Source organism: Vanacampus margaritifer, chromosome 12, assembly GCF_051991255.1.
Source record: "Vanacampus margaritifer isolate UIUO_Vmar chromosome 12, RoL_Vmar_1.0, whole genome shotgun sequence".
NCBI lineage: Eukaryota > Metazoa > Chordata > Actinopteri > Syngnathiformes > Syngnathidae > Vanacampus > Vanacampus margaritifer.
The window spans coordinates 1,430,848-1,454,933 of NC_135443.1; the positions used below are offsets into that span (position 1 = coordinate 1,430,848).

The following is a 24,086-nucleotide window of genomic DNA, read 5'->3' on the forward strand; positions in this document are numbered from 1 at the left end:
CTATGGGGAAAAAAAGAGATCATTTTTGGGGTCATTATTGCTTAATGGGTTCGTTTATGTATTGCTAAAAAGGTTAACGGTTATCAATATGAACCTAAAAATATATTTCCTACCTCTCTCAAATGGTTCCCTCATATAAAAGAATATTCCGAACATCATTATTTTGTTGAACCTTTTAATAATCATCCAAGTGGTGTTGAAGTACGATCCAGTCAAAGCAAAGAATATTGACAAAGCAAAGCATGCTCAGTTGAATTGCCCGTTCAGTGCAGACAGAAAGGCTTTTGATCATAAACATATGAAATACATGAATGGTCATTACTTGGACATGACCAGTGAATGTTGCCATTATTAGCGAGCTCAGAGATGGGCCATTCAAAAAGTTTCCCTGCGAAAAGTTGTTGAATGCAGTTGAGAGTTAGAACACAAACACTGTATAAAGAGCTGTTTTTTTTTTTTTAAACATCCTTACAAAAAAAAACACATAATAAATAACATGTGTTGGTCCTTATTCACACCATGAAGAGCTTGACTGATGGCTGTCATTGGAAAATATCATTTGACATCAAAACAAAAACATCATGCAGAACGGCAGCAACAAAAGTCCACACGGATGCCGCTTGCTACCACTGAGAACAATCAGATCTTTTTTTTTTTTTTAAAGAAATGACATCATCATTACAAATCCCCTTTGTTTGTATGCAGCAACATGACGAAAATTGATGAGGCGCTAACAGTCGATGCGACAAAGACGGCATTGGAAAGTTCCCATCTCGCGTTTTTTAAATACAGTAAGTGCGTCATTAAACTTCATGCAAAGAGACAGAGAGAAGAAAAAAAATCATTTGAACATGTGGTGCTTCCAAACATGACCGAAAAAGTAAACCCCTAAAGTTGTTCTACTGTCTTCGATTTGATTTATTCAACTGAATAAAGTGAATATTTAAAAAAAATAAAAATAAATAAATAACAGAATCCAAACATGCTTCAACCAGACACCACAAGGATGTCGCGCGTTGTTAGCGCATAAAAAAGGTTTAGAAAGGAAGCTTGGAAGGAAGGAAGAAAGAAAGAAAGGATCGTAAGCAGGAAGAAGGAAAGTAAGCAGTGCTGGACATTTATAGGTTGCTAGTTAAATACAATGGATAAATAAAGAAGTAGGTTGGTTGGTGGATGCGTTTAAGCAAACATTATAGCTAGGAAGTTAGGGAGGAACGAAGGTCTTCTGCTTGCCAGGTTGGTTGGAAGTTGGAACCTAGTATGGTGGGTTAGTAAGATGGTAGGTAGGTTGGTAAGTTTGTTGTTAGCAAACACTGAATATTGTTTAGGTTGGCAAGTCGGTCAGTCAGAAGAAACAGGAAGTTAAGTCGTAAGTTAAGATAGATAGAGAGGCTGCTAGGCTGTTTGCCAGCTTGGTTAGTTGCTTGGTTGGTTGGTCTATCGGCTGGTAGGTTAGGAAGTTGGTCCTGGTCAGCAGTAGGTAGGTCAGTGGCTAGGTAGGAATATAGAAGAATGGTTGGTCATTTTTTGGGGGTAGCAAAAAGTGAATATTGCTTAGGTAGGGAGGAAGTTAGCTAGGAATTAGGTTGGCTTGTTTGGTAGGCAGGTAGAAGGGACAGCCAGGTCAGTTAGTTGCTCACTAGGTTGGTTGGTCATTATGCTGGTCGGGTAGGTTAGAAAGTTAGCCGATGGGCAGGACTGTGGAAAAGTTGCTTGTCGGAAGGAAGGCAGGAAGGTAACCTTGGTTGATAGGTAATAATTGGTTGCTAAAAAGATGATTGAAATGAGTGGTGTTAAAGGTTGAGGTACATCAAAGTGCATGCTTGATCCAAATAAATGATTTTTAAAGTCTTCATTGCACACAAAGTAACAGTCGGACTTCCTCCACGTTTCCAGCTGCTGTCTTCACGTTGGACTTTCTTGACGTGATCGTCAGTCGTCCTCGGAGAGAATTTCATTGGGGGTGGACGGTCGGGACTTGCTGTGTCCTCGAACCTCCGGCCTCCTGTCCTGCAGGAAGTCTCGAATCTCGCCGGGCAAACGGTCAAACTTCTCCTGGAACTCGGCCTCGATGGCGCCCTGCAGCTGAATCACGCAAGCAAAGTTGAGATGAAATTGAAAGGATTCACAAAGCAGTTTGAGTCACATTTAAGATCTCTGCTTCTGACCCAGAGAAGACGTTGGATTGGTGTCGAATACTTTTGTATTATTATTCTTCTTTTGTGTAGACATCAAATATTTTTGTATGTTTCGTGTAGTATTTTTATCTCATATTTTTGTACGTTAAATGTCATATTTGGATAGTGTTATCGAATATTTTCTCAGAATGTTTTTGAAAAAAATATTCTAATCATTTTTTCTTTTTCTTAGTGATTGCTTTATTTTTGTCTCAATATTTTTGTATTATTTTACAATATTTTTTAAAAATATATTTTATTTCTATTCTTGTTCCAATATTCATGTATTCTTAAAATAATATTTCAGTATTATTTTGGCATTGTTATAATTTTTTGGGGGACATTTTTCACATAACATTTATTTTCTAGTCACCCCCCCAAGTAACATTTGTGTCTTTTTTTGTCTAATGTTTTTGCATTTTGTCCAATATTTTTTGTTTTCCATATCATTTGTGTTTTCTAAAATAATTCTGCTTCATTTTTTTCCCAAATACTCGTGTATAGATCGTCAATAAAAAAAAAACTTTTCGAAGAGTTGCGCATTTTTTGTCAAATATTTTTGTATGTAATATTTGGATCAGTATTGCTATGTCAATTTCATCTGATAACTGTTGCATTATTAAGACCCGCTCGTTCGTCTGTGTTTTAAAGGCGAATTCATGTTAGAAAGGTTTCAAGTTTTTTCCGATGCGCGTGCACTACCTTGGGTTTCTGCTCGAGTATCTCCTGCATCCGATGATTGTGTTGCTCCACCAGCTGCTCGTGACGCTTGGTTTGGGTCTCCTCCAGCTGCAAGCGCAAAAAGACACACGCAGACGACTTGGCACCGCAGCCAGACGAAAGATGCGCTAGTTGACTTGCGCCTGCGCTCACCCGTTTGATGTTCTGCACCACTTCATTGACGTACGACTTATTGATCTCCATCTTCTCTCTGGAACACACAGACGAGATGAAAGCTTTTCAAAGAGATGCATCAAGCGAGGACCGGAATGCTGATTAATAGATGGCGGCGGAGCTCGATGATCAGCCGACCCGGCGTTCATGAGAAATCCTACTCTTCTGCTAGATGTTTCTCTTTGGTCTTGGCCAAGTTGATTTTCTCGGTTCTTCTTCGGTCCATCTGTCTCTTCAGCTCCTTCTTCTCCCTGAGTCGAAAACACGCCGTCAATATTATCTGCTGCAACATCGAACGCAAAAGGAAAGTCAACCGAGTGAACGGATGCTTCTTGGCTGTGGAAATGAAAAACAATCCAACACAATCTCATGACATCCAATACAAGAGCCCATTTGGAGACGTCGCGCTCACTTGCTGCAGATGTCTTTGAGTTTCTTCATCTGCGTGCTGTGACTTTCCTCAGCCAGGCTGCTCAGTCGCTCGTTCAGCTGAAGTAAAAGTTCACAAAAAAAAATACAAACATCAAAATTAACAGGGATGCAAGAAAATGGCAACTTTGGACAAAAGCAAAGAGAACAGAAATCCCTCAAAATGTAAGTATAAAATATCAAAATATATAAATGTAAACATGTTAAAGATACAAATGTAAAAAAAAATGTATAAAAATTGAAAAATAGAAAAAGTAGAGGAAAAATGTGGCCATTTACCAGAAAATCTAGAAAGTAAAAAAAAAAAAATATTTAAGTAATAAAAAAAATAAAGGGTAAAAGGTACACATAAAAAATAACAATAGGCCATTTTATAAAATTTAAAAAGTCAGTTTTTAAAAGTAAAATGAACATTCCAAGCAAAAACAAAAAAAACAACAACAAAAAAGTACAAAAAAATCATGGCCATTTGACAAAAGTAAAAATTTTAAAAGCAAAAAACCAAACAGCCATTTAGTAAAAGTAAAACAAGTATTTAAAACAAATGTAAAATAAAAAGACCCCTTAAGTAAAAAAAAAAAGAGATGTTAAAAAAAGGTTGAAAATGTAAACGTCTTGTAAGATAAAAAAGTAAACTAAAAAACAGCCATTTCATAAGTGAAAAAGATTTCAAGATGTTAAATAAAAAAATAAAATAATTTAAACAACAAAAAAATGTAAAAAGTTGTCTTTTTAAAATATTACACAAGCCAAGCCATGTGGTCCAAAAAAAAAGAAAAGAGTTGAAGGTAGAAGTGACACTATTCCCTTCCAGGCCTGTAGGTGGCACTCATGCACATTATGAAGTCAAGAAGCAGCCATGTCTGCCATCTCAAACTCATCCCAAATCCCTGAATGTGTATCAAAGTAAGCACACACAGTGGCTGGCGACCTAAATTCCTTGGCGGAGGTCACGTCGCCTCACCGTCTTGACGTGTTCCCTCTGCAGATACTTTTGGCTGTAGTACTGCTCCTGCCTGAGCGCCACAAGCTGCTCGTGCTGCTCGTCTCGCAGCGACTGGAGACGCTGGTCGGGCTCCTCGGACGGCGAGCTCCTGAACAAACACACGCGCACGCTTCAGTGACGGAGGGGGGACAAAAATGTCCGCCTCCCACCTGCTCTTGCTGCACTGCCTGGCCGTCTTCTTGTACTTGTTGTTGATGTCTCGCAGGAGCTCGGAGGTCTTCTTCTGGTGTCTCCTCACCAGATCCTTCAGCTCCTTGAACTGACGCCGCTGCTCCTTCTGGTACAGTTTGGTCTGCTGCAGGCTGGCCAGCGAGCACACGGGCACGTCTGCCAAGCACACGCTTCAACGGTTACGCAACGTTTGCATTCTTTCTAGCATACAGAGTGCGTCCGTTTCAAATTGCACATCTTGGTATCGTCAACAAAACAATCAGCATTATTTGTGCTTCATTCATGTGACTTGTTTTGTTTTAGTTTGTTTGACTTAAGCAAGAATCTTTCGAAGTGAGCCAGAAAACATGAAAATAAAATGACAAACTGCATGGTCGTAAAAAAAAAAAAAAAAAGCCTTACTATAATAGTACATTTTTAAATTTAAATAAATAAATAAATCCTTACTACATCGTCTTTTTTTTTAATAGAAAAAAAGCCATGGTGGTTTTTGTTTTTTTAATAAAATCTTTGCATGAACATTTACAAAACAATAAAATAATCAATGTGTCAAATCTGTGTGCCCTCTTGGGGCCCCTGCCTTCTAAGGGGCCCCAAGCCTGCCTTGCCTAATGGCAAGCTATGCCTCTGATACTAAGGCTACACGCTCGTGGTTTTGTAAACATCTTAAGCTTAAATGTGTGTGAAGCTGACATGAATGCACTGGAAACCGAAAAGTGGACGGACGGACGGACGGACGGGCGGACTGACCTATCAAAACACTTAAGACCAAATCTTCAGTCTTCCCTGCCGGTTTGGTCGCATCTAAACACAAGACAAGAAACATCACGAAACAAGCCTGATTTTGCTTCCACGCTCAGTCCAGGTCAGGTGTTAGCAAAGCGGTTCACAAAACATTGAGATTATCAGGAGTCCTGTAATATTTGCTGCATTATTATTATAAATAATACAATTAAAAATGAGAGTAAATGATTGTAATAAATAGCTAATACGTCCAATTATTAGCACCATTTTACCTCATCTATCGCATTGTTTCATTGTAAACAATAAAATGAAAAACATGAAAAATAAACACATTTGACTTTCTTGTTTTTTGTTAAATTGTTGGTCAATTTGTTGTAATTAAAAAAAATCACATTATTGATTGTATTATTGTAATAAATAGTTTAACATATAAATCTAACATATTTTATTCAACAATTGATAAGTTAACAGTTAAACATAATTATTAACTTATTTGCTCCCCAAAACATATAAATACATTCGATTTTAAATGTTTCAAGTGTCCCAAAGACAAAGAGAACGCGTGAAGAAATAGTAGTAATTACAAAAACGGCCAGCAGGTGGCAGCAGAGTATGAGAGATCAACCAGGGCCATGTTGCAACAAGCTCTTTTTGACAGTGCTTTCAACAAGTTTGTGAATAATGATGAGACTTAGCTATATTCTAATGCTAATTGCTGCAAAACGGAAACGGAAAAAGATATTCTACTTTTTTTTTCTGATGAAAGAAGAGACTCCAATCTTTCTTTTGGTAGCTTCCACGTTTTATAGCAATAGAACACAATATTCTGTGGGCCTTGCAAAATGAATCCAAATCCAGTAAAACAGCCAGGAGCGAAGGGGGTTGCTTCAGTGAAAATGGCTGCGAGTCAATGAGTTAAAAATGAGAATAAATAATTTTTTCAGATGTGTCCGTACTCCAACACGCCTGATTCCAATAATCATCTCATCAGCAAGATCTGCAGACGCCTAAAAACGATCCTGATCTTTAGAATCAGATGCTTTGGAGGACGAAAACATCTCAAACCTGTAGGACTCCGACCCTCGAGGACCAGGATTGGGGAAACCTGGTTTACAGTGATGCCACTACCTGTCGTAGCTGCTTGCTGATTGGCCGCTGAGGGTTTGGGTGCGGTGGCGACCGGAGCCTGGCCCGTGGGTCCGGGGCCCGGGCTCAGACCGTTCTCCACCAACGTTGACTTGGGATCGTTTTTACGCTCGGTGCAGCTGTCCACTTCGTCCTGGAAAGCGGCCAGTTAAAAAAAAGCGCAAAGTCGAAATCATGACTATGACTCAGGAACGGATTGTGTGGATATGGATGACATCAGCGGCGCGTGAAACGATGGCAAGTGTGCTGACATCCAGTTCAACATGTTTGAATGTGTTTGGCTAATTCTGAACCCAACCACCTCCCCTGTGAAAGGAGGGTGTGAACACTTTTGCAACCCCATTATCCCTCTATTGTAGCTGTATTTCGTCCTTTCTGACCTCGGCGCGCGCGTCGTCGTCTCCGTCCTCCAGCGTGAGCGCGGCCAGCTGCTTGGAACGCTGCTCCAGCAGGTTGACGTATCGAATCGGGTTGGACAGAGCCTCGATCACGTCTGCAAGGGAACAACCATGTGCGTTTCCCCCCCACCACAATTGAAAACAGTTCACAGATGTCTTAATAACGTGCATTTTTTTTTTTTGCCCACATGCGGTGGAATCTCGGTTTTCGTAGGCCCGAGTTTTCCTCTGATTGGCTTTCCCATGATTTTTCTTCACGCGTGTACCTGCAAAAGTGTCCGGGACGTAATCTTTGACTTCGATGTAGACGAACACTGCGGGCAAAACAAGAGACTGGTTCTTCTCGTTCCTCAGGCCGATATAGCGATAGCCTTGAAAGAATACACGTGCACAATCAGAGCCGCGGAGTCTCCTTGACATCTTAACGTGAGAGTAGACGAAGAAAATAGGCAAGTGAAAAGTACCGGGTCGTACGGCGGACACGGGAATTATGCGATGGCCGATGAACTTCCCTCCTTCCTCAAAGGCGGCGATTCGCAGCGAGGCCAGTGTAGGGAGAATCACCTGGCAGAAAAAATCGGGACGGACGTCAATCGGGACCATTTGGAGCCTCATTCAACCATTCCAATCAAAGTTGGCGAAAGGCAGAATTTTGGATTATTCTACCATCCATGGCAGAAATATTCACAACAATTATAGATGCCCAATTTTTTTTTTAATAGAGGCTCAAAAAAATCATCAACGGAAAAGACACAGAAAAAGAGATAGAAAATTTTGCCCATGAAGCTAGTTTGATTGCATGAACTTTGTCAATCATGGGTAGACTCACACAAAAGTCTCAAGAAACCGTACACAGGATGTCGGCCATTTTAAGGGGATTTTTGGCAATTTCCGGTTGTTAAAAAAAAAAACAGGTTGTAGAATTTTCAGCCCTTTAAGTCAGTTTTACTTTTGTAGACGTGTCGATCATGAGCAGACCCACAAAAAAGTCTCAAGAAGCAATGTCATAAAAGACAGGAGGAAGTCGGCCATTTTGGTTATTCCCAATGTTTTCTTCAAAACACACCGGTCCTTTTTTTTCGGGGTTTCATTTTATTAGATGAAATTCAGCTCCCAAAGCCAGTTTGACTTAGCAACCTGAAATTTGGTATGTAGGCTTATCATGAGTAGACTCCCAAAATAGTGCCAAGAAGCCATGAATAAAAAGTTACAAAAACGTTGGCCATTTTGGCCATTTTCAGGGGCTTCAAAATCAACTCATTTCAACTTTACCACTGCCGCATATAAAGTGCTGTACATGGGGCAAAATTAGTCATACAAGACGGATAAAACAATAAATTAATAACATATAAACACCACAAAGCACTAAAAAAATAAAATAAAAAGGTCTTAGAAATCTTAAAAAAACAACAACGCTGCCCTTGAACCGTCTTTGTCTTTGTAATATGTCATTTGGTAGGCTTGTCTACCATGCGTAAAATCAAATCTAAAGAACATGAGTAGACTGAGCCACAAAAAAAAAACATCTCAAGAAGCCATGTCTGAAAAACACAAGAACTCACAAAAAAAGTCTCCAAAAGCCAAATGTTTGTGTGTGTAGCGGTTGAGGCTGCTTACGCCTCGTTTCCCACCTTCTTGAAAACGACGGGTTCCTCATCCCACACCGGGTTGACGGCGTTGTTGTTCTGCGAGGTTTTGGTCTTCAGCGCTTTCCTCCTGGTGTCGGCAGGAAGGCCGAACATCTCCACTTCCACGTAGACGCCCACCCTGCGCTCGCTGAGGAACTGGCCCGAGATCACCTGCGAGGCACAGCGTGTGAAAAGTGGCGGCGGCCAGCAGGGGGAGGCGCAGATGCTTCCTGGTGGCGAACCTTGACGGCGAGCGTGTTGGCTACGATGCCGTCCACCGTGTTCTCCGTGAAGGGGTCAAAATGTTTGTCCGGGCGCCGCATGAACTCGGGCTTCAGCCTGTAGCCGCTGCGACCGTTGTACTCAAACATGAAGAGGTTCAACTGCATGGACAGATCTGGAAAAAACAAAACAAAAAAAAACATTCTCTCATAGCCTTTGCTCCTTCCTGCGTTTTGGGCCAATTTTTTATTTTTTTTTATCCCTTAGTCAGCTTTAGGAACATGACATTTTGTAGGCACAGCCATCGTGAGCAAGCTATGCCCGGAGAAACCAAAAAAGTTTGCCATTTTGGTTTGAAGCAGCCATTTTAGGATCAATTTGTGGGTCCTTCAATGACAATAATAATAATAATAATAATAACATGAAGTCTGCTATTCTGACCATTCAAAAAGAAACCAGTCCTACACATTTTTGAAACTGTATCCCCAGAAGCCAATTTAGCTTAGCAACATAAAATTTGGTAGACCATCGTAAGCAGATGCTTAAAAAAAAAAAAAAGTCATGGCATTAAGTCTGCCGTTTTGTTTTGAAGCGGGGCTTGCTTATTTTGGCCATTTCCAGAGGTTCTTCAAAAACAAACGGTTCTAGAAAGATTTCAAAATTCAGCTCCTGAAGTCAGTTTCAGCCACATGAGATTTCTGTCATGAGCAGACCCACAAAAAAAAAAAGTCTCAAGAAGCCGTGCCCAGAGAAACAAAAAAAAGTTTGCCATTTTGGTTTGAAGCAGCCATTTTAGGATCAATTTAAGGGTCCTTCAATGACAAAAAAAAAATAAAAAAAAATAGAAAAGAAATAAATAAATAAGAAAATAAATAAATAATAATATAATAAAATAAATAAATAACATAATTACAAATAATAATAATAACAATATAAAAGCAGGGGGGAAAACCCCACAAAAATGTGAAATTCTGGACTCCTCACCTATGGTTTGATAGTTGAGAGCCACCAGTTGACAGCCGGCATTCCAGAAGAGCTGCGGCATGAAGTTGGATGAGTCCACTCTGGTTCCTTTGGGATAAATCCGACTCAGCTGGGATTTATTGTATCTGGTGGATTCCGGGTCAAGAAGTATTACATGTCACATTTTCACAATTCGCAGCTCTTTATCAGTGTCAGCCAAAAAAATGAGTCAAATTTGAATATGTGGCTCTTGAATTGGATGTGGTGTACCTAATATGATGTCCTTGATGTCGGTATACTGCGCTTACATATTCACACGAGGGATCAAAGGCATTGCGGCGGCATAAGTTATCAGCGAATGCTCTTTTTCAAAAGGCTTCATATCTGAAGAGAAAGAAGCAGCCGGGATGTGAGCAGTCGCCCGTGGCAACCGTTGCTAAGGATACTCCACAAACTCCACCGGCGACTTGGTGAGATGCTCCAGAGCTTTGGTCTCCACAAATGACGACATGTGGTAACAGCGGGCCGCCTCTACGCACACAACGACAGGACACACACTTGAGCACGTTTCTCCCTCATTAAAGACTGCCAGGCGTCCAGCACAGCGAACGTCCGCTTGTCTTCTGATGCTCTGCCTCGCTTACTCTTGGAGGCCTCGAAGGAGTTGAACTTGGTGGGCTGCACGTAATTGACCAGCGTGGACATCTCCTCCGTGGCCACGGCCTCGCGCTCCGCTGAGCCCTGCAAACAACAGTTTCACCGTCACCAGTTGAGGTGCAACAATTCTTTGATTCATTATTTGGTCCGTCGATATTTTGGAGACATCGTTTACACGTACGTACATGTTAGCCCTTTTTCAAATCATCAAAAATCGGCCGCTTGAATGCGAAAAGTGACGCCAGAACTGACCTTTTTACCGTCATCGTCGTCATCATCGTCGTCTTCCTCACTCTCAGCCTCCATCTCCGCTGCAAATATAAAAATGGACTTTCACTGACTCAGCTCCATTTTCATTCAATCGTGAGTCAAATAATCATCTGTAGAAGTTTTTATATGCAGTGCGGTGTCGTATAAAAACTTAATACATTACATACTTTACAGAATTTTTATGAGCGATCCTCCAATTGCGCCGAGTGAGGATTTTTCAGCCACTTCATTAGGTACACTTAAACTCTAAAAAAGCCTTTATTGTGCCAATAAAAATCTCCAAAATAGCTTGAACGAATATTTGATTGGGTGGACTTGGCTCAAGGCCCTCCTCGTGTCGCCCGTCGTACCTGTCGCGTTGTTGCTAAGCGACACGGGCTCAGGGTCCTGATTGGCCGGCTGCTCCGTCAGCCTCTTGACGTCGCCGCCGGCTTTGTGAGATTTCTTGTTCTTGATGAGGATTTTGCCCATCAGCTCCTGAGGGCTGGGCAGCGGCATGCCCGACTCCAGCTGTAATAAAATCATGACCAGGCCGTCACCGCCACCAATCTTCTTTCTATCTTTCTAGAAAGTTCATACCGGGTATTTGTCCAGCGGGTCGATCAGTAACGCCTCCCCGAAGATGGAGCGACAATATTCCGCCATTTTAGCCTGTTGCTTCAAACTGACAGAAGGATATTTTAGCCGTAAGTAAAAGGAAATGTGTCAAAATGAAAAGCTGAGGAAAGTTATCGCTCATCATTTTCCCAAAGCAGTTTAGACATTTTGTTGTGAAAGTTACTCACGAATCGACGTGGTTCTCAAAAGACAAGATGACCGGGAAAGGTGACGTCTTGAAGGCGCACTCGGCAATGGCCTCAATTACTTCCTGGTTTTAAAAAAAAAAAAACACAAGAAAAAGGGCTATTTTTTTTTGTTCAAATATGGAAGTTTGAGAAAGCAAAAGAAAAAAAAAAGACAAAATGTTTTATTGATGATAATAGCCAAGATGATGGCAAGAAAAAAAATAAGGGCAAAGTTTTCTCATTTTTGAAAAATAAAGAAATGAGAAAGAAAGCCATAATAGTAAAACGCAGCCATAAAAAAACCCAGCATGCATGGTTTTAAAATAATAATAATAATTTCCTTCCTAGTGAGAAAGTATATAAGCAAAAAACGATGGCTGTTATTTTTATTTTCCATTTTTAAACAAATATAATTCTAACAATTAAAACCAATGCGACAGTAACTAAAATATATAAACAATTTAAGTAATATGGGTTAATTTTATTTATTTTCTAAAATTTAAAATTTTTAAAAATTTTACTAAATTGTTTTATTTATTTGAATTATGAAAATGCAAAAAAACAAAACAAAAAGAACAACAACAATTCTATTAATGATCATAATTAACAGACTCATGACAAAAAAATACAATCTAGAACATATTTGTTAAAATATTAAAATTTTCGAAACTGCCCCCCCAAAAAAATGCAAATTTTACAATTTCTCAATGAATTCCTGTAAAATAAACAAACCAAAATAGTAAAAACGTCTACATTGATCAATTATTTCCTCACCCCCAAAAAACAAAACCAATTAAATATAATGTACAGTCTTTTGCTTTCCAATTTCTCCATCATTCTTTTCCCGCGTGCGTGTACACGTGCTGACCTTGAAGGGGATCTCGGAGGTCATGGTGAATCCGTGCGTGATGACGGGCTCCTCGTCGGCCGTGCGACCTTTCCACACGTCCAGCTCCACGCAGCGACATCCGGCCAGCAGGACCTGTCGGTACATCTCCACCGACGAGCTCCCCGCCAGCTGGCCCGCTGCAGACCAAAAAACACAATCTGTGGGTTTCCGAGCCGTGTTGCGGGAAACAGGGTTGAGGTGCACGGCGTGGATGTGTGTGCGTGCGTGATACCTGTCAGGTAGGTGTTGTGCGAGGAGTTGACAAAGTAGTGCGAGAGCGGGAAGCTCATGTCTTCAGACTGGTCCAGTTTGTCGGGAGGGATGACGCCGTTCTCGTCACTCGACAGGTAACTGCAGAAGGCCTGCAACGAGATCAAGCCTGGACAACGCGCGCACACACTCAACGTGATCCATTTGATTTTTTGCGGGGTGCGCGTGTTTTGCTCTCACCTCGCTCCAGGAGCATCGTGTCGCTTTGGTGTCTTTCGAGGAGGGTTTGCGTCTGAGCGGGCCTGAGAGGCGGGTAGAGGATCTCGTTGAGTCGGGGGTCCCGCTGCTTGTTGTTGATGAACTCCGTCATCTGATCCACCGACACGGACCCGTCATCGCCCCCCCTACGGGAAACGCCGCTTGAGCTTTGTCATGTCAAAACGTAATGCGGAACGGATGGATGGAGAATCACAACCCTGATGCTAACGTCTGCTCTGCGTGGCCAACCATATCGCGCATACCAGAAAACCGGATCATGAATAAGTCCATATACTGTTCCATATGTACAAAATCCTGACTCAACCCACATTGAGTTTTACTGTGATTTCCCAAAAAAGTATTCATAACACTTGAATTCTTTCCTCATTATGCTGGTATCAAGCTTATTTCAAATTGGATTCAATTCATTTCCTCTTCAAAATTCTACAAATCACATAAGTGGAAACTAATAAATGTGACATTTCAAAGTTTTTGATTTCTCATCAATTTGCACACAAACAAAAGTTGATATTGTTATTATGGGGTGTTAACTGCATGGAGAATTTATGTGGGGGAAATATGAATTGAATGCATTTTGGAAAAAGGATAGTAGATAATAAAATGTAGAAAAAGTAAAGGACTAAATACTTTTCACATGCAGTGTGCTATGTACACTTTATTAAAAAAAAATATATTCCTAATGGGGTATTTATTGCGTGTATTAAAAAAATGATATGCTCTAAATACTTTCCGGATGTAACTTTAATTACATTGGGTTTCGTTATTTTTATTAAATAGATTAAATTCAAATTATTATTATTATTTTATTATTATTTTACAAATTTGGTAAACAATTAAAATAACAAATTGTTTTAGTGGTTTGCTGAGTGTAAAATGTTGATTTAAAAAAAGAAAAGAAGCAGGCTGCAACAACAAAAATGGAAATGAATGCATATGAGATTTATTAGTTTCTTATTTTTAACCTTTTATTTTATTTGATTTTTTTTTTACAAAAATGTGATATTTTTTTTGTCCATATATTCTTACCTGGTTGTTTTGTTTAGAATAAAAAAAAAAGAATCAGATTTAAAGCATTGTGGAATAAGGGTGTAAGAAATATGGAAAAAGTAAAGTGCTGTAAATACTTTCCGCACTTCACTTTTGGAATTTTCAGTAAAATAAATGAATTCATTCCATTTCAGACAGTAAGATATTAAAATATGGAAAAGCACAGTGAATATGTCCCCGTTGCACTCCAAAGTGAGTTCTGTGCGTGTTCTCTGCTCGTCTTCGTCATCCTGCTCTCTCAAAGAAGACAAACGAGCAAAAAGGAAGGCGCGCTGCACTCACTGCAGTTTAAAGATGTTGGCCAGCTCCGGACGAGGACAAAACTGCTCCAGGAAGCTCTTGTACACGTCCGGCGTGAAGTCCTCCACTTTGATGGCGTCGCCCTGTTGAGCGCACGCAACAAGAACATCAAACGCGCTGCAGGCGCATTCACGCAATCTTCCCTTCATTTAAGATCCAAGCTCGAGTGTCCCCTTCGTGCACCGTGAGTCACCGCGCGAGACCAACGGCAGATGAATGCCGTCAGATAAAAAAAAAAAAAAGAAGAAGAAGAGAAAGACGAGAGCATGCAGAGGACACGAAGCTCAGAAAATCAATGGCTAATGTTTAAGATGTTCCTCATTTGAAATATTCACACTGCGGATGTAAAAAGGGACGAAGAAACACGGGTCTGATGGCAACACTTACTTAAGAATACAGATGACTTTTGCAGTATTTAAAATCGGACAATATTTCGCTGAGTTATATAAATAAATGTATGCTATGTTTTATATGGTAATTTGCTCTGTGCACTCCCACAAGTCGAAACACGGCATTCTGATGAATATTGTGTTTGTAGAATATGAATTCAGCAGCAAAATCCACCTGTTAGACTGAAAATGACATCACTTCTTTTGAAGGTCACGTGACCACACCCAGAGGCGGTGATTGGTTGGTACCTGAGCCCAAATTTAAACTGTATGTTATCCATGCAGTCCATTTATGTTGTGTCAGTAATCTTGTAAATAAAAGGAAAGCTCCTGTGGGGGAACATGTGAAAAGTCAAAAGAAAACACATGCAAAAAAACAACAACCTGGAAGTTGGAACTACTTTGAGCTCAAAGCAGAGATGGATTTTTCAATCAGAAAAAAACATGTCTCTAAGAAGTCTGTCTATATGGTTAAAGAAAGAACAATGTACTGTATCTAAGATAGAGCCTTGAGGTACTCCAGAACTAATTTGAGCGCAAAACAGGGCAGTGAGTGCGTTCAATTAGTAAAGAAAATTATCGCTTTTAAGAGTAATGAACTAAAAACTGCAAAAGAAATATATATATATATATATATATAATATGTATAATTAAATAAATAAATAAAATTGAAGTGTGAGGGAAGAATAAATTTGCTTAAAACTGCAATGTTTGTCAATTACAAATACACAAACTAAAAAGTATATTACATTTTCCGTCGACAAAACAAGTGGCAAAATGGCTGCCCTCTGAGTTGTGCGCAAATGAGTGCATTTTGCCGCTTAACTCATATTTCACAAACACCGTCATACGTCATCACAAAGTCGCGCTTAGACGAATGGGGGCGCAAAGATATTTTGGACTTGACTTCCCCTTTAAGAACATATCGTCGGTGTTGGGCGGGAGAAAACATATTTTCAAATTGGCTCAATTGAATATTTTTCACAAATCAACACTGATATTTTTCACGTTGTTAACCAATTTAATATGTTGGAAATAGCTTGAAAACAAATCTATAAAGTGACAGCATGAACAATTCCGACTGTTACTCTTCATGAAGCTCAACTCATTTCACAATTCCAAAGAAAAAAAGCCTTTTGACAGACCCGCCCGTAAGGAAGTCGGCAGTTCTCCAAGGCGTTCTCCACTCGCTTCCTGTCTGATGAAAACAAGCGAACGAAACTGAAAGACAAAAAAAAAGTGGATTCAATCTCATTACGATCTGCTCACGACACAGGATCACTTCAAATTCTGCAAACGTCCCGACACGTCCTTGAAGGGACTCGAGACGAATCCTGGTCTGGAGGGACGACACGGATTACTTGGCCGTGGTCCATTTCCGAGCGGACTGTCGAGAAGCGTCCCGCATTTAAACAAGGAGCCGTTCATGTGGGATTGAAATTCGTCTTTTCATCACAATTGTTTAGCCCCTTGCACTGAAACAGGGGAAACCACATCAGCTGACCATATTTCAATCATGTGCAACTCTTGCACATGCACAAAATGGCACCCTAAAAACAGTTGGGTCAAAACGAACTATGGGTCAAAAATGGACCGATCCTCTACTTGGGTCAATTTGACTCAACTTTGAGTCAAGAAATGTAAAACAACTCATAAATATTGCTCAGATCCTTTACTTAACAAATCCCTTTGGACCCTTTCACAAAATAAAACTTCAACCCCAATTTTGCATTGGTCAAATTCCTGTTGTGGACAGGCAGTGTGAAAAGGGGGTGAACGTCCCCATCGGGCCTCCTAAAAGTCTCCCGTGTCCTTCCTTCATCCTGGCGTCACATGCGCCGCCGCCGGTCGATTAGCAGGTCAGTGCTGAATTAAGCACCTTGATGGATCCTGTCCCTGTTTTTGCTTTCCCAAGTGCACGTGGAATTGAGTTTATTTTGGGAAGCGGGCGACGGGAAAGAGCAAAGTTATGAAATTTGTGCACGTCTCTGCTGATTGGCTCGGCGGGATAGCGCGGGGGCCGGCGGCCGGCTGCGGTACAGGCGCACAGCGAACAAAAAGGCCCGACTCACTTCTTGACGGGAATTCTGCCATCCGTGTTGGGCTGGAGAGTCAACTTCACGTACCTGCCGGAACAAAAAGATGCGTTGGATTCTTTTAATACACACTTTCAAAACTCTGACAATCTATTTGCTGAGTTTTTGTATCAATTGGTCAACCAGCTCCATCAAATGAACAACTTTTCAAATAAAATGAACAGCTTTTCAGATGAAAAAACAAAGACTGTCGGACCCGGATTTGAGGATATTACGTAGCAAGAAAAGAGGAAAGAGAGACAAAAAAGACAGGGATGAAAGGGAAAAAATGAGGGGGGGGAAAGGGAATAATAATAATAAGAGGAAAATGGTATAAAAAGAAGCAAAATGGGTTAGGGTAGAAAAATAAAGATGAATGAAAAACAATGGAAAAAAAGAGGAAAGGAAACAAACAAAAAAGAGGGATAAAAATTCAAGCCAAAAGGGAAAATGGCAACTTTAATAATGGAAACATGGCCGCGACTCTTGTGAGGATAAACGGTTCTAAAAATGGATGGATGGTATAAAAGAAAGAAACAAATAGGCAAAGAATTAAAAAAAAAATTACAAAAAAGAAAAGTATTACATGGAAAAAATTTAAAAGGAAAACGAGGAAAGAAGACAAAGGCGGAAAATGACTAAAGTCAAAATGTGAGAAAAAAATATAAAAAAAGAGAAAAGAAAAATGGTTAGAAAAAAATTAATAAATGACAGGATGGCAAGGGTTAAAAATAAAGCATTGGAAAAAGGAAAATAAATAACAGGAAGAATTTTTATAAATGAGAAAAAAGGGAAAATTCCAATATTTAAAAAATGGAAGGGAAAAATGAGAAACTGGGAAAATGTGTCAGAAAGAAACACACAAAAAAAAGAGGGATATAATTGGAAAATTACAAATCTTGAACAAGGAAAGAAAGAAACTGTGAAATTACAAAACCCTTTAAAAACATTTTTTGGACTACACTTCAGATCAAATGATTTTGGATATTTCCTAGCATCCAAATTGCTAAAAACAACCTGATCGCAGACTTTGTGTGTGTTTGTTGACTCACGCTTTGAGGAGGCTGTGGTCTCTGTTGAGGTTGTGGCTCAGCAGGTTGGAAGACAGACAAAAGAGATCCTCACACCACACCTACCAAATCCATCATCATCATCGAACCATCATCACCATCATCATCCTCATCATCATCACCATCGAACCTTGGCCTCATCCTCCTGAGACGCGATGAAGATGATCTGGTTGACGTTGACGATGTCGGAGGCCGTCACCACCGTGACCATGCGGTTCTCCAGCCGGCCCACCAGGTTGCCCACGTCCAGCAGCTCCCGCAACTTGGCCTCCTATTGGCCAATAGGACGCAATCGCTTTGTGATCGAAAAGCAGCTTGGCGGTTGAGTGGATATAAAAAGGCGCGTTCAAACGTCAGGTTGAGAAATCATTTTTGAAACGTTTTCAGTTCAGTCATTACTGTGGCCATTAATGTTGTTTTGATTATGAGCAGACTTATGTTTGTGCCAAACATAACCTTTTGGCATTACAGCCAAAAAGTTCAAACCTCGGTCTCATCAGACCGCAACATATTTTCCCACGTGTTGTGATTTGGGGGGCTTTATCTTGGTCTATTTTTTTATATGACAAAAATCTGGCATTTGAGCAGGGGTGTGTAGACTTTTCATATCCACTGTCGCGGCACGCAAAACCAAATCAATCCACCTTATCTAATGAAACATTGATTTATTATTTTTCATTTGGACAACAATGCGGCATTTTCAAGACCTTTAAAAGGCAGATTGAAAGATTAAGTGTCCTAATTATGTCAACCATGAAAATTATCCAAGCAGAAGACACAAATTGATTAAAAACACAAATCTCTATTTCCAATCAAAAGAGCATACGACTGGGTTATAACATAACACGCTGTATGTACATAGTTTAGAGCTTTTGGAATGCACAATGAGCTTTTGAGCATACAAATGTTTCGCTACGTGTGCCCCCCCCCCCTCCATCCCCCTTTACATGAAGAAGCAGCGAGTTTGCGTTTCTAAGGCGACGTGGAAGACGGCGGTGAAGGAGGTGAAGAGGAGGCGGTAAGAAGGTGAAGAGGCCGCCGTTACCTTGGCAGTTTTGGTGCTTCTGCCCGTCCTGACATCTTTGACGTGGGTCAAGTCTAACAACTCGGTCTCCTGGAAGACGTACATACACACACGCACAAACGCACGCACACACACACACACACACACACAGACTTAATCCTGTTCCCTGCAGCGGCGCCAAACTGTGTGTTGACAATCAATGATAATAGCCCCATGCCGAGCATCTTTAGGGTCTGCACATGTGTTCACTTCCTATTTATGTAAAGCACGTGTTATTCTCATTTCTAAATTGTGATTAGATTGCATTCAAATAATGACATAGTGTACAACAGTAAGACATTTTAGCTGACTAGAATCAAAGCTGTCTATCGTAGACTCAAAAGGGAATTTTCAATGTATGAGTAGTCATTCATATTTGAATAAACTGTATGTTATCCATGCAGTCCATTTATGTTGTGTCAGTAATCTTGTAAATAAAAGGAAAGCTCCTGTGGGGGAACATGTGAAAAGTCAAAAGAAAAAACATGCAAGAAAACAACAACCGGGAAGTTGGAACTACTTTGAGCTCAAAGCAGAGATGGATTTTTCAATCAGAAAAAAACATGTCTCTAAGAAGTCTACATGGTTAAAGAAAGAACAATGTACTGTATCTAAGATAGAGCCTTGAGGTACTCCAGAACTAATTTGAGCGCAAAACAGGGCAGTGAGTGTGTTCAATTAGTAAAGAAAAATATCGCTTTTAAGAGTAATGAACTAAAAACTGCAAAAGAAATATATATATATATATATCTAATACGTATAATTAAAAAAATAAATAAAATTGAAGTGTGCGGGAAGAATAAATTTGCTTAAAACTGCAATGTTTGTCAATTACAAATACACAAACTAAAAAGTATATTACTAAAAAAAAAGCAAATAAATAAATACAATTAAACCATTAAAATATAATGACTACATTTTTACATACATAAAATAAATAAGAAAAATATAGTTTGCAAGAAGAGTAAATGAGTTCAAACTAGCATGATATTTTTCAATTAAAAAATACAGAAATAAAGACGTTTTTTTTTTTATTTACATGACACATTTCTCAGAACATACACAAAATAAATCGGTTCTGAGAATATAAATAAGATAAAAACAGAATAACAGTTAAAATGAATTATGATATCCATAATGAGTGTATTACGTTCGTGTGCACGTGAGCACCTTGTTCTGGTCGGTCCAGTAGAGATAAAGTCCGTGAGGATCCACAAAGAGAGTCACGGGAGTTACAGTGGAAAGATCCTGAGGAGGAACATGTGAAAAGTCAAAATAAAACACTTGAAGGAAAAAAAAAAAACCTGACCTGGAAGTTGGAACTACTAATTTTTCAATCATTTTGAGAACATACATACAGTAAACTAAAGAAGGAAAATACTCATATATATAGCTTGAAAAGAGCAAAGGCAGAAAAAAATATGTTTCTAAGAAGTCTTATGGTTTTAAAGAAAGAACAATGTACTGTATCTAGGATAGACCCTTGAGGTACCCCAGAACTAATTTGAGATCAAAATATGGTAGTAAGTGTGCTCAATGAACTCATTCACTGCCATAAATTCATTTAAAAAAAAAAGATTAGTAAAAATTAGGGGCGACAGGCGATTAACATTTTTAATTGTAATTAATCTCATGACTTCACTGGTTAACTCACAATTAATCACACATTTTATATCTGTTTTAAATGTACAATAAAAAATTCTAGGTTTTCATATTCTTGTTAACAAAAGTCGAAAAATATGTTAAACTAATAGAAATAGTTTTAATGAATTTTTGACGTTTATAGTCCCCAATGTCAGTGAATGATTCTTTTATTTAAAATAAAAAAAATGGTATCTGTTCTAAATGTACAATAAAAATATATAGGTTTTCATACTCTTGTTAACAAAAGTGGAAAAAAAAGTTAAACTAATAGTAATAGTTAAAATGAATTTTTGACGTCTATAGCCGTCAATGGCAGTGAATGAGTTAATAAATAAAATATCAAATATTGAATAAATACGAGGCATCTTCATTTATCAACACAAGGGTTCATTTTTACAACATACACTAAATAAAATTCCCGGGATACAGTTTTGGAGAAGAGTAAACAATTAAGAAAAATATATCATCGACAACCTCATTAACGCAAGTTCATTTTCAGAACATACATCATCAACACAGCTGTAATCCTCAATCAAAACAAATTGCAAATTAAGACATTTTTACTACCCACAGAAAATAAAATCATTTTCATGACTTCATTTTACACCGATATAAAGCCCATAGAATAAGTAGTATTAGAACTATTTCAGAGCAAACAATCAATGCTTGTTACCACATCAACAACCTCAAATAGCCAAGTTATTATTTAATAGGATTTGCCAAAGGTTGCGCTTGACTCATCCCGAGCGCCTTTCCACGCCGACGACTGAAAAGTAGAACTCGAAGCGCTGAGGACGGCTAACAAGATCCCTGTCAAGCATCGCCATGGAAACCAACTCTCTTTCAAAACCGCCAGCATAGAAACAAAAGAACTCAAATGGGAAAATAAATAAATAAAATCCATGTGTGCACATACCATATTCACGCACTCACGCACGCACACACTTATTGTCAATCATCCACATCCCATTAAGCTCTGTTTAGGTTGGGGTCGTCATGCCTGTTACCGTAGCAACCGCATCGCCACACGTTCCCATTGTGAGGGCACTTTAAAATACCAATACACACACGCACACACACTTGTTGCTGGCATGCAATCAACAGGTGCTTTCATCCAAAAGATGGTCAATAAAGAAATCGAATCATAAATAGTGCCTTGACGCAGTCATTCACTGTGGGAAAATTCTGCATCGAATTTATGTGAATTGGTCCGGAAATGGTGAATTACAAATCATGTATTTTTTTGGTTAATTATCTACGGCAGCGAGTTATGACTGGCAGAACAATTACATGCTCTTCCGCAAAGATGCCAGAAGGTGAAATCAACCTGCGCTTCCACCTGCTGCCAATCATGCAACAGTAACAGCAAAGTGTTCAATTAACCTAGAGTAAGTTTGTATTTTGGGGGGATTGATTTTTTTTTAAAAAAAACACTTTCACTTTAAGTACATTAATAATCAAATTACATTTATAAAAAAAAAAAATATATATATAGTTTCTAAGAGGAATGAGCTCAAAACACAAAGCTACAAAAAAAAAATATATATATATATAATTTAAATTTTTTTTAAAAATAAATGTTTCTGGGAAGAATAAATCATCTTAAAACTGCAATATTTGTAAATTACAAATACACAAACTAAAAAGTATAAGAATATTATCAAAGCAAATAAATAAATAAAATTAACCCATTAAAGTACATCATTTCTACATACATAGAATAAATAAGAAAAATATAGTTTGCAAGAAGAGTAAATGAGTTCAAACTAGCCTGGTATTTTTCAATTAAAAAATACATGAAAAATAATTAAGAAATAGACACATCTCAGAACATAAAAAATAAATAAAATAAATCGGGCTAATAGGTTCTGAGAATATAAATAAGCTAAAAACAGAACTGAACTTCAAAAAAAAATCAATCAATCATAATAGTTTAAAAGAGTAGTTTTTTTCCAATTCATAAAATATACATGAAAAAAATACAATACACTCATTTTCATTAGCATTCATCAGCATGTACAAAATGAATAGGAAAAAATATTGTTTCTGAGAAGAGCAATTAGGTCAAGCCGCTAGATTTGTCAGTTAATACAACAAATAGGCGTAAAAAAAAAACATTTTAAAAAATCATATCATGTGTAAGCTAATTTGTGAATGAATTGAAACAAGACCAACCTAATTTCACTCCACACTTTTTTTTTTTTGGGTGTCTGTGGTTTGCCCAGAGATTTTTCCAAAGCCAAACATGAACGTGTTTCATAAATAAATTCCTCAGATCATTTTCAATAAAGCTTGTGAGATCTCTCAGGTCAATTCATTTTTGCAATTGTTGCACTTTTGCGGCCGTCCTACCTCGTCCCATTTGATGAAGTTGCTGCCGTTCCTCAGGGTTGGGGACACGGCGGGGGGCTGGAGTTTCAAGGCGTGGACCCCCGGCTGGGCGCTGGCCATGGCTCAAGACGCCGGCCTGGGGTGGGGGGGGGGGGGGGCTGGGTTCGAGCTTGTCAAACTCCCGTCAACAGGCGGAGACGGCGGACCGCTGCTGCCGCTGCTGCTGCCGCTGCGTCCTCCTCCTCCTCAGCATCTTGTCCTTCTTGTGCCGCGGCTGGTGCTACTATCGGTGGTCCGCCCCCGCCCGCCCTTGTGTGCTGCAAGAGACAGACTGAAGCAGATGCCTTTATGGGAGACGACAACACGTGTGCGCGCGTGTGTGTGTATGTGTGTGTGTGCGCTCAGCCTCCACAAATTGACTCATCGGCGACATGCGCAAAGCGGCTTCCCACAGATGGGGGAGGGATGAGAGGGAAGGGATGGATGGAGGGACGAGGAGGAGAGGAAAAGGGAAAGAGGGGAAGATGAGTGGTGGAGCGGAGGCGGAATGCAAAAGTGGGGAGGGGATGAAAAAAAAAAAACCCGCGACACTTCAGTCAAATGAGGCCAGCAGGAGGAAGTGCTTGACTTTTTGATGTTCGGTCAACAGGTGGGACCGTGTAGGAGGATTGGAGGAAGAGACATTTCCTTACCTTAGTATAACTTTTTATTTATTACTATTAATTTATTAATTTATAAAAAAATGTAAAATTTATTTGTTTTTAAAAAAAAGGAGAACAATGATGATGTCAAATCGAATGAACAATACTGAGCTCTAAAAAAAAAAGAAAAAAAAAGTATAACTTTTTACAGTATGCATCACATTTGGAAAAATAAATAAATAAATAGTGCGCACACTAAAAATAGTTGGGCCAAAAATAACCCAACTATGGGTCCAAAATGGACCAATCCTCTGCTTTGACCCAACTTTGAGTCAAGAAATGGGTCTTTTAGTGTAAAACAACTCTCCAAAATTCTTTACTTGGGTCAAAAAATTGGGTCATTTTGTATAAAGCAACCCAGAAAATTGGGTCAAATTGACCCATAAAGTGGATGGGTCCATTTTTGATCCATAATTGGGTTATTTTTTTACCCTTCTCTATAGAGAAGGCAATTTCTGGAGAAAAAAAAAACGCGTGTGAAGGCTGAAATGCGGAATGACAAAATATGGAAGCATGTGGAATGATGTGGAATGACTTGGATTGATTTGGATGGATACAAATTGACGCGGAATGGTAGTAAATGATACGGAATGACGTG

General features: G+C 39.2%; 1 protein-coding gene across 2 annotated transcripts; it reads right to left on the bottom strand.

Annotated features, from left to right (window-relative positions):
- Positions 1 to 164: 164 nt before the first annotated feature.
- Positions 165 to 23,359, bottom strand: LOC144061392 (1-phosphatidylinositol 4,5-bisphosphate phosphodiesterase beta-1-like). 2 transcript variants are annotated; one of them, XM_077581795.1, is made up of 32 exons: positions 22,809 to 23,356; positions 19,983 to 20,060; positions 18,795 to 18,863; positions 17,880 to 18,020; positions 17,732 to 17,811; positions 16,677 to 16,730; positions 15,750 to 15,825; positions 14,198 to 14,298; positions 12,830 to 12,993; positions 12,612 to 12,758; positions 12,359 to 12,516; positions 11,491 to 11,573; positions 11,285 to 11,369; positions 11,056 to 11,215; positions 10,688 to 10,746; positions 10,423 to 10,519; positions 10,225 to 10,309; positions 9,800 to 9,924; positions 8,836 to 8,990; positions 8,597 to 8,764; positions 7,430 to 7,529; positions 7,232 to 7,336; positions 6,948 to 7,060; positions 6,550 to 6,700; positions 5,428 to 5,481; positions 4,656 to 4,833; positions 4,465 to 4,594; positions 3,484 to 3,560; positions 3,233 to 3,322; positions 3,051 to 3,108; positions 2,880 to 2,966; positions 165 to 2,085 (listed from the first exon to the last, which is right to left on the bottom strand). In XM_077581795.1, the coding sequence occupies exons 1-32, from the start codon at positions 22,905 to 22,907 to the stop codon at positions 1,933 to 1,935; spliced, it is 3,480 nt and encodes a 1,159-aa protein (XP_077437921.1). In that variant the 5' UTR covers positions 22,908 to 23,356; the 3' UTR covers positions 165 to 1,932. The 2 variants fall into 2 exon arrangements, with proteins under 2 accessions (XP_077437921.1, XP_077437922.1); XM_077581796.1 differs by lacking the exons at positions 165 to 2,085; positions 2,880 to 2,966; positions 3,051 to 3,108 and having other exon boundaries at positions 3,233 to 3,354; positions 22,809 to 23,359.
- Between the last annotated feature and the right edge of the window lie 727 nt (positions 23,360 to 24,086).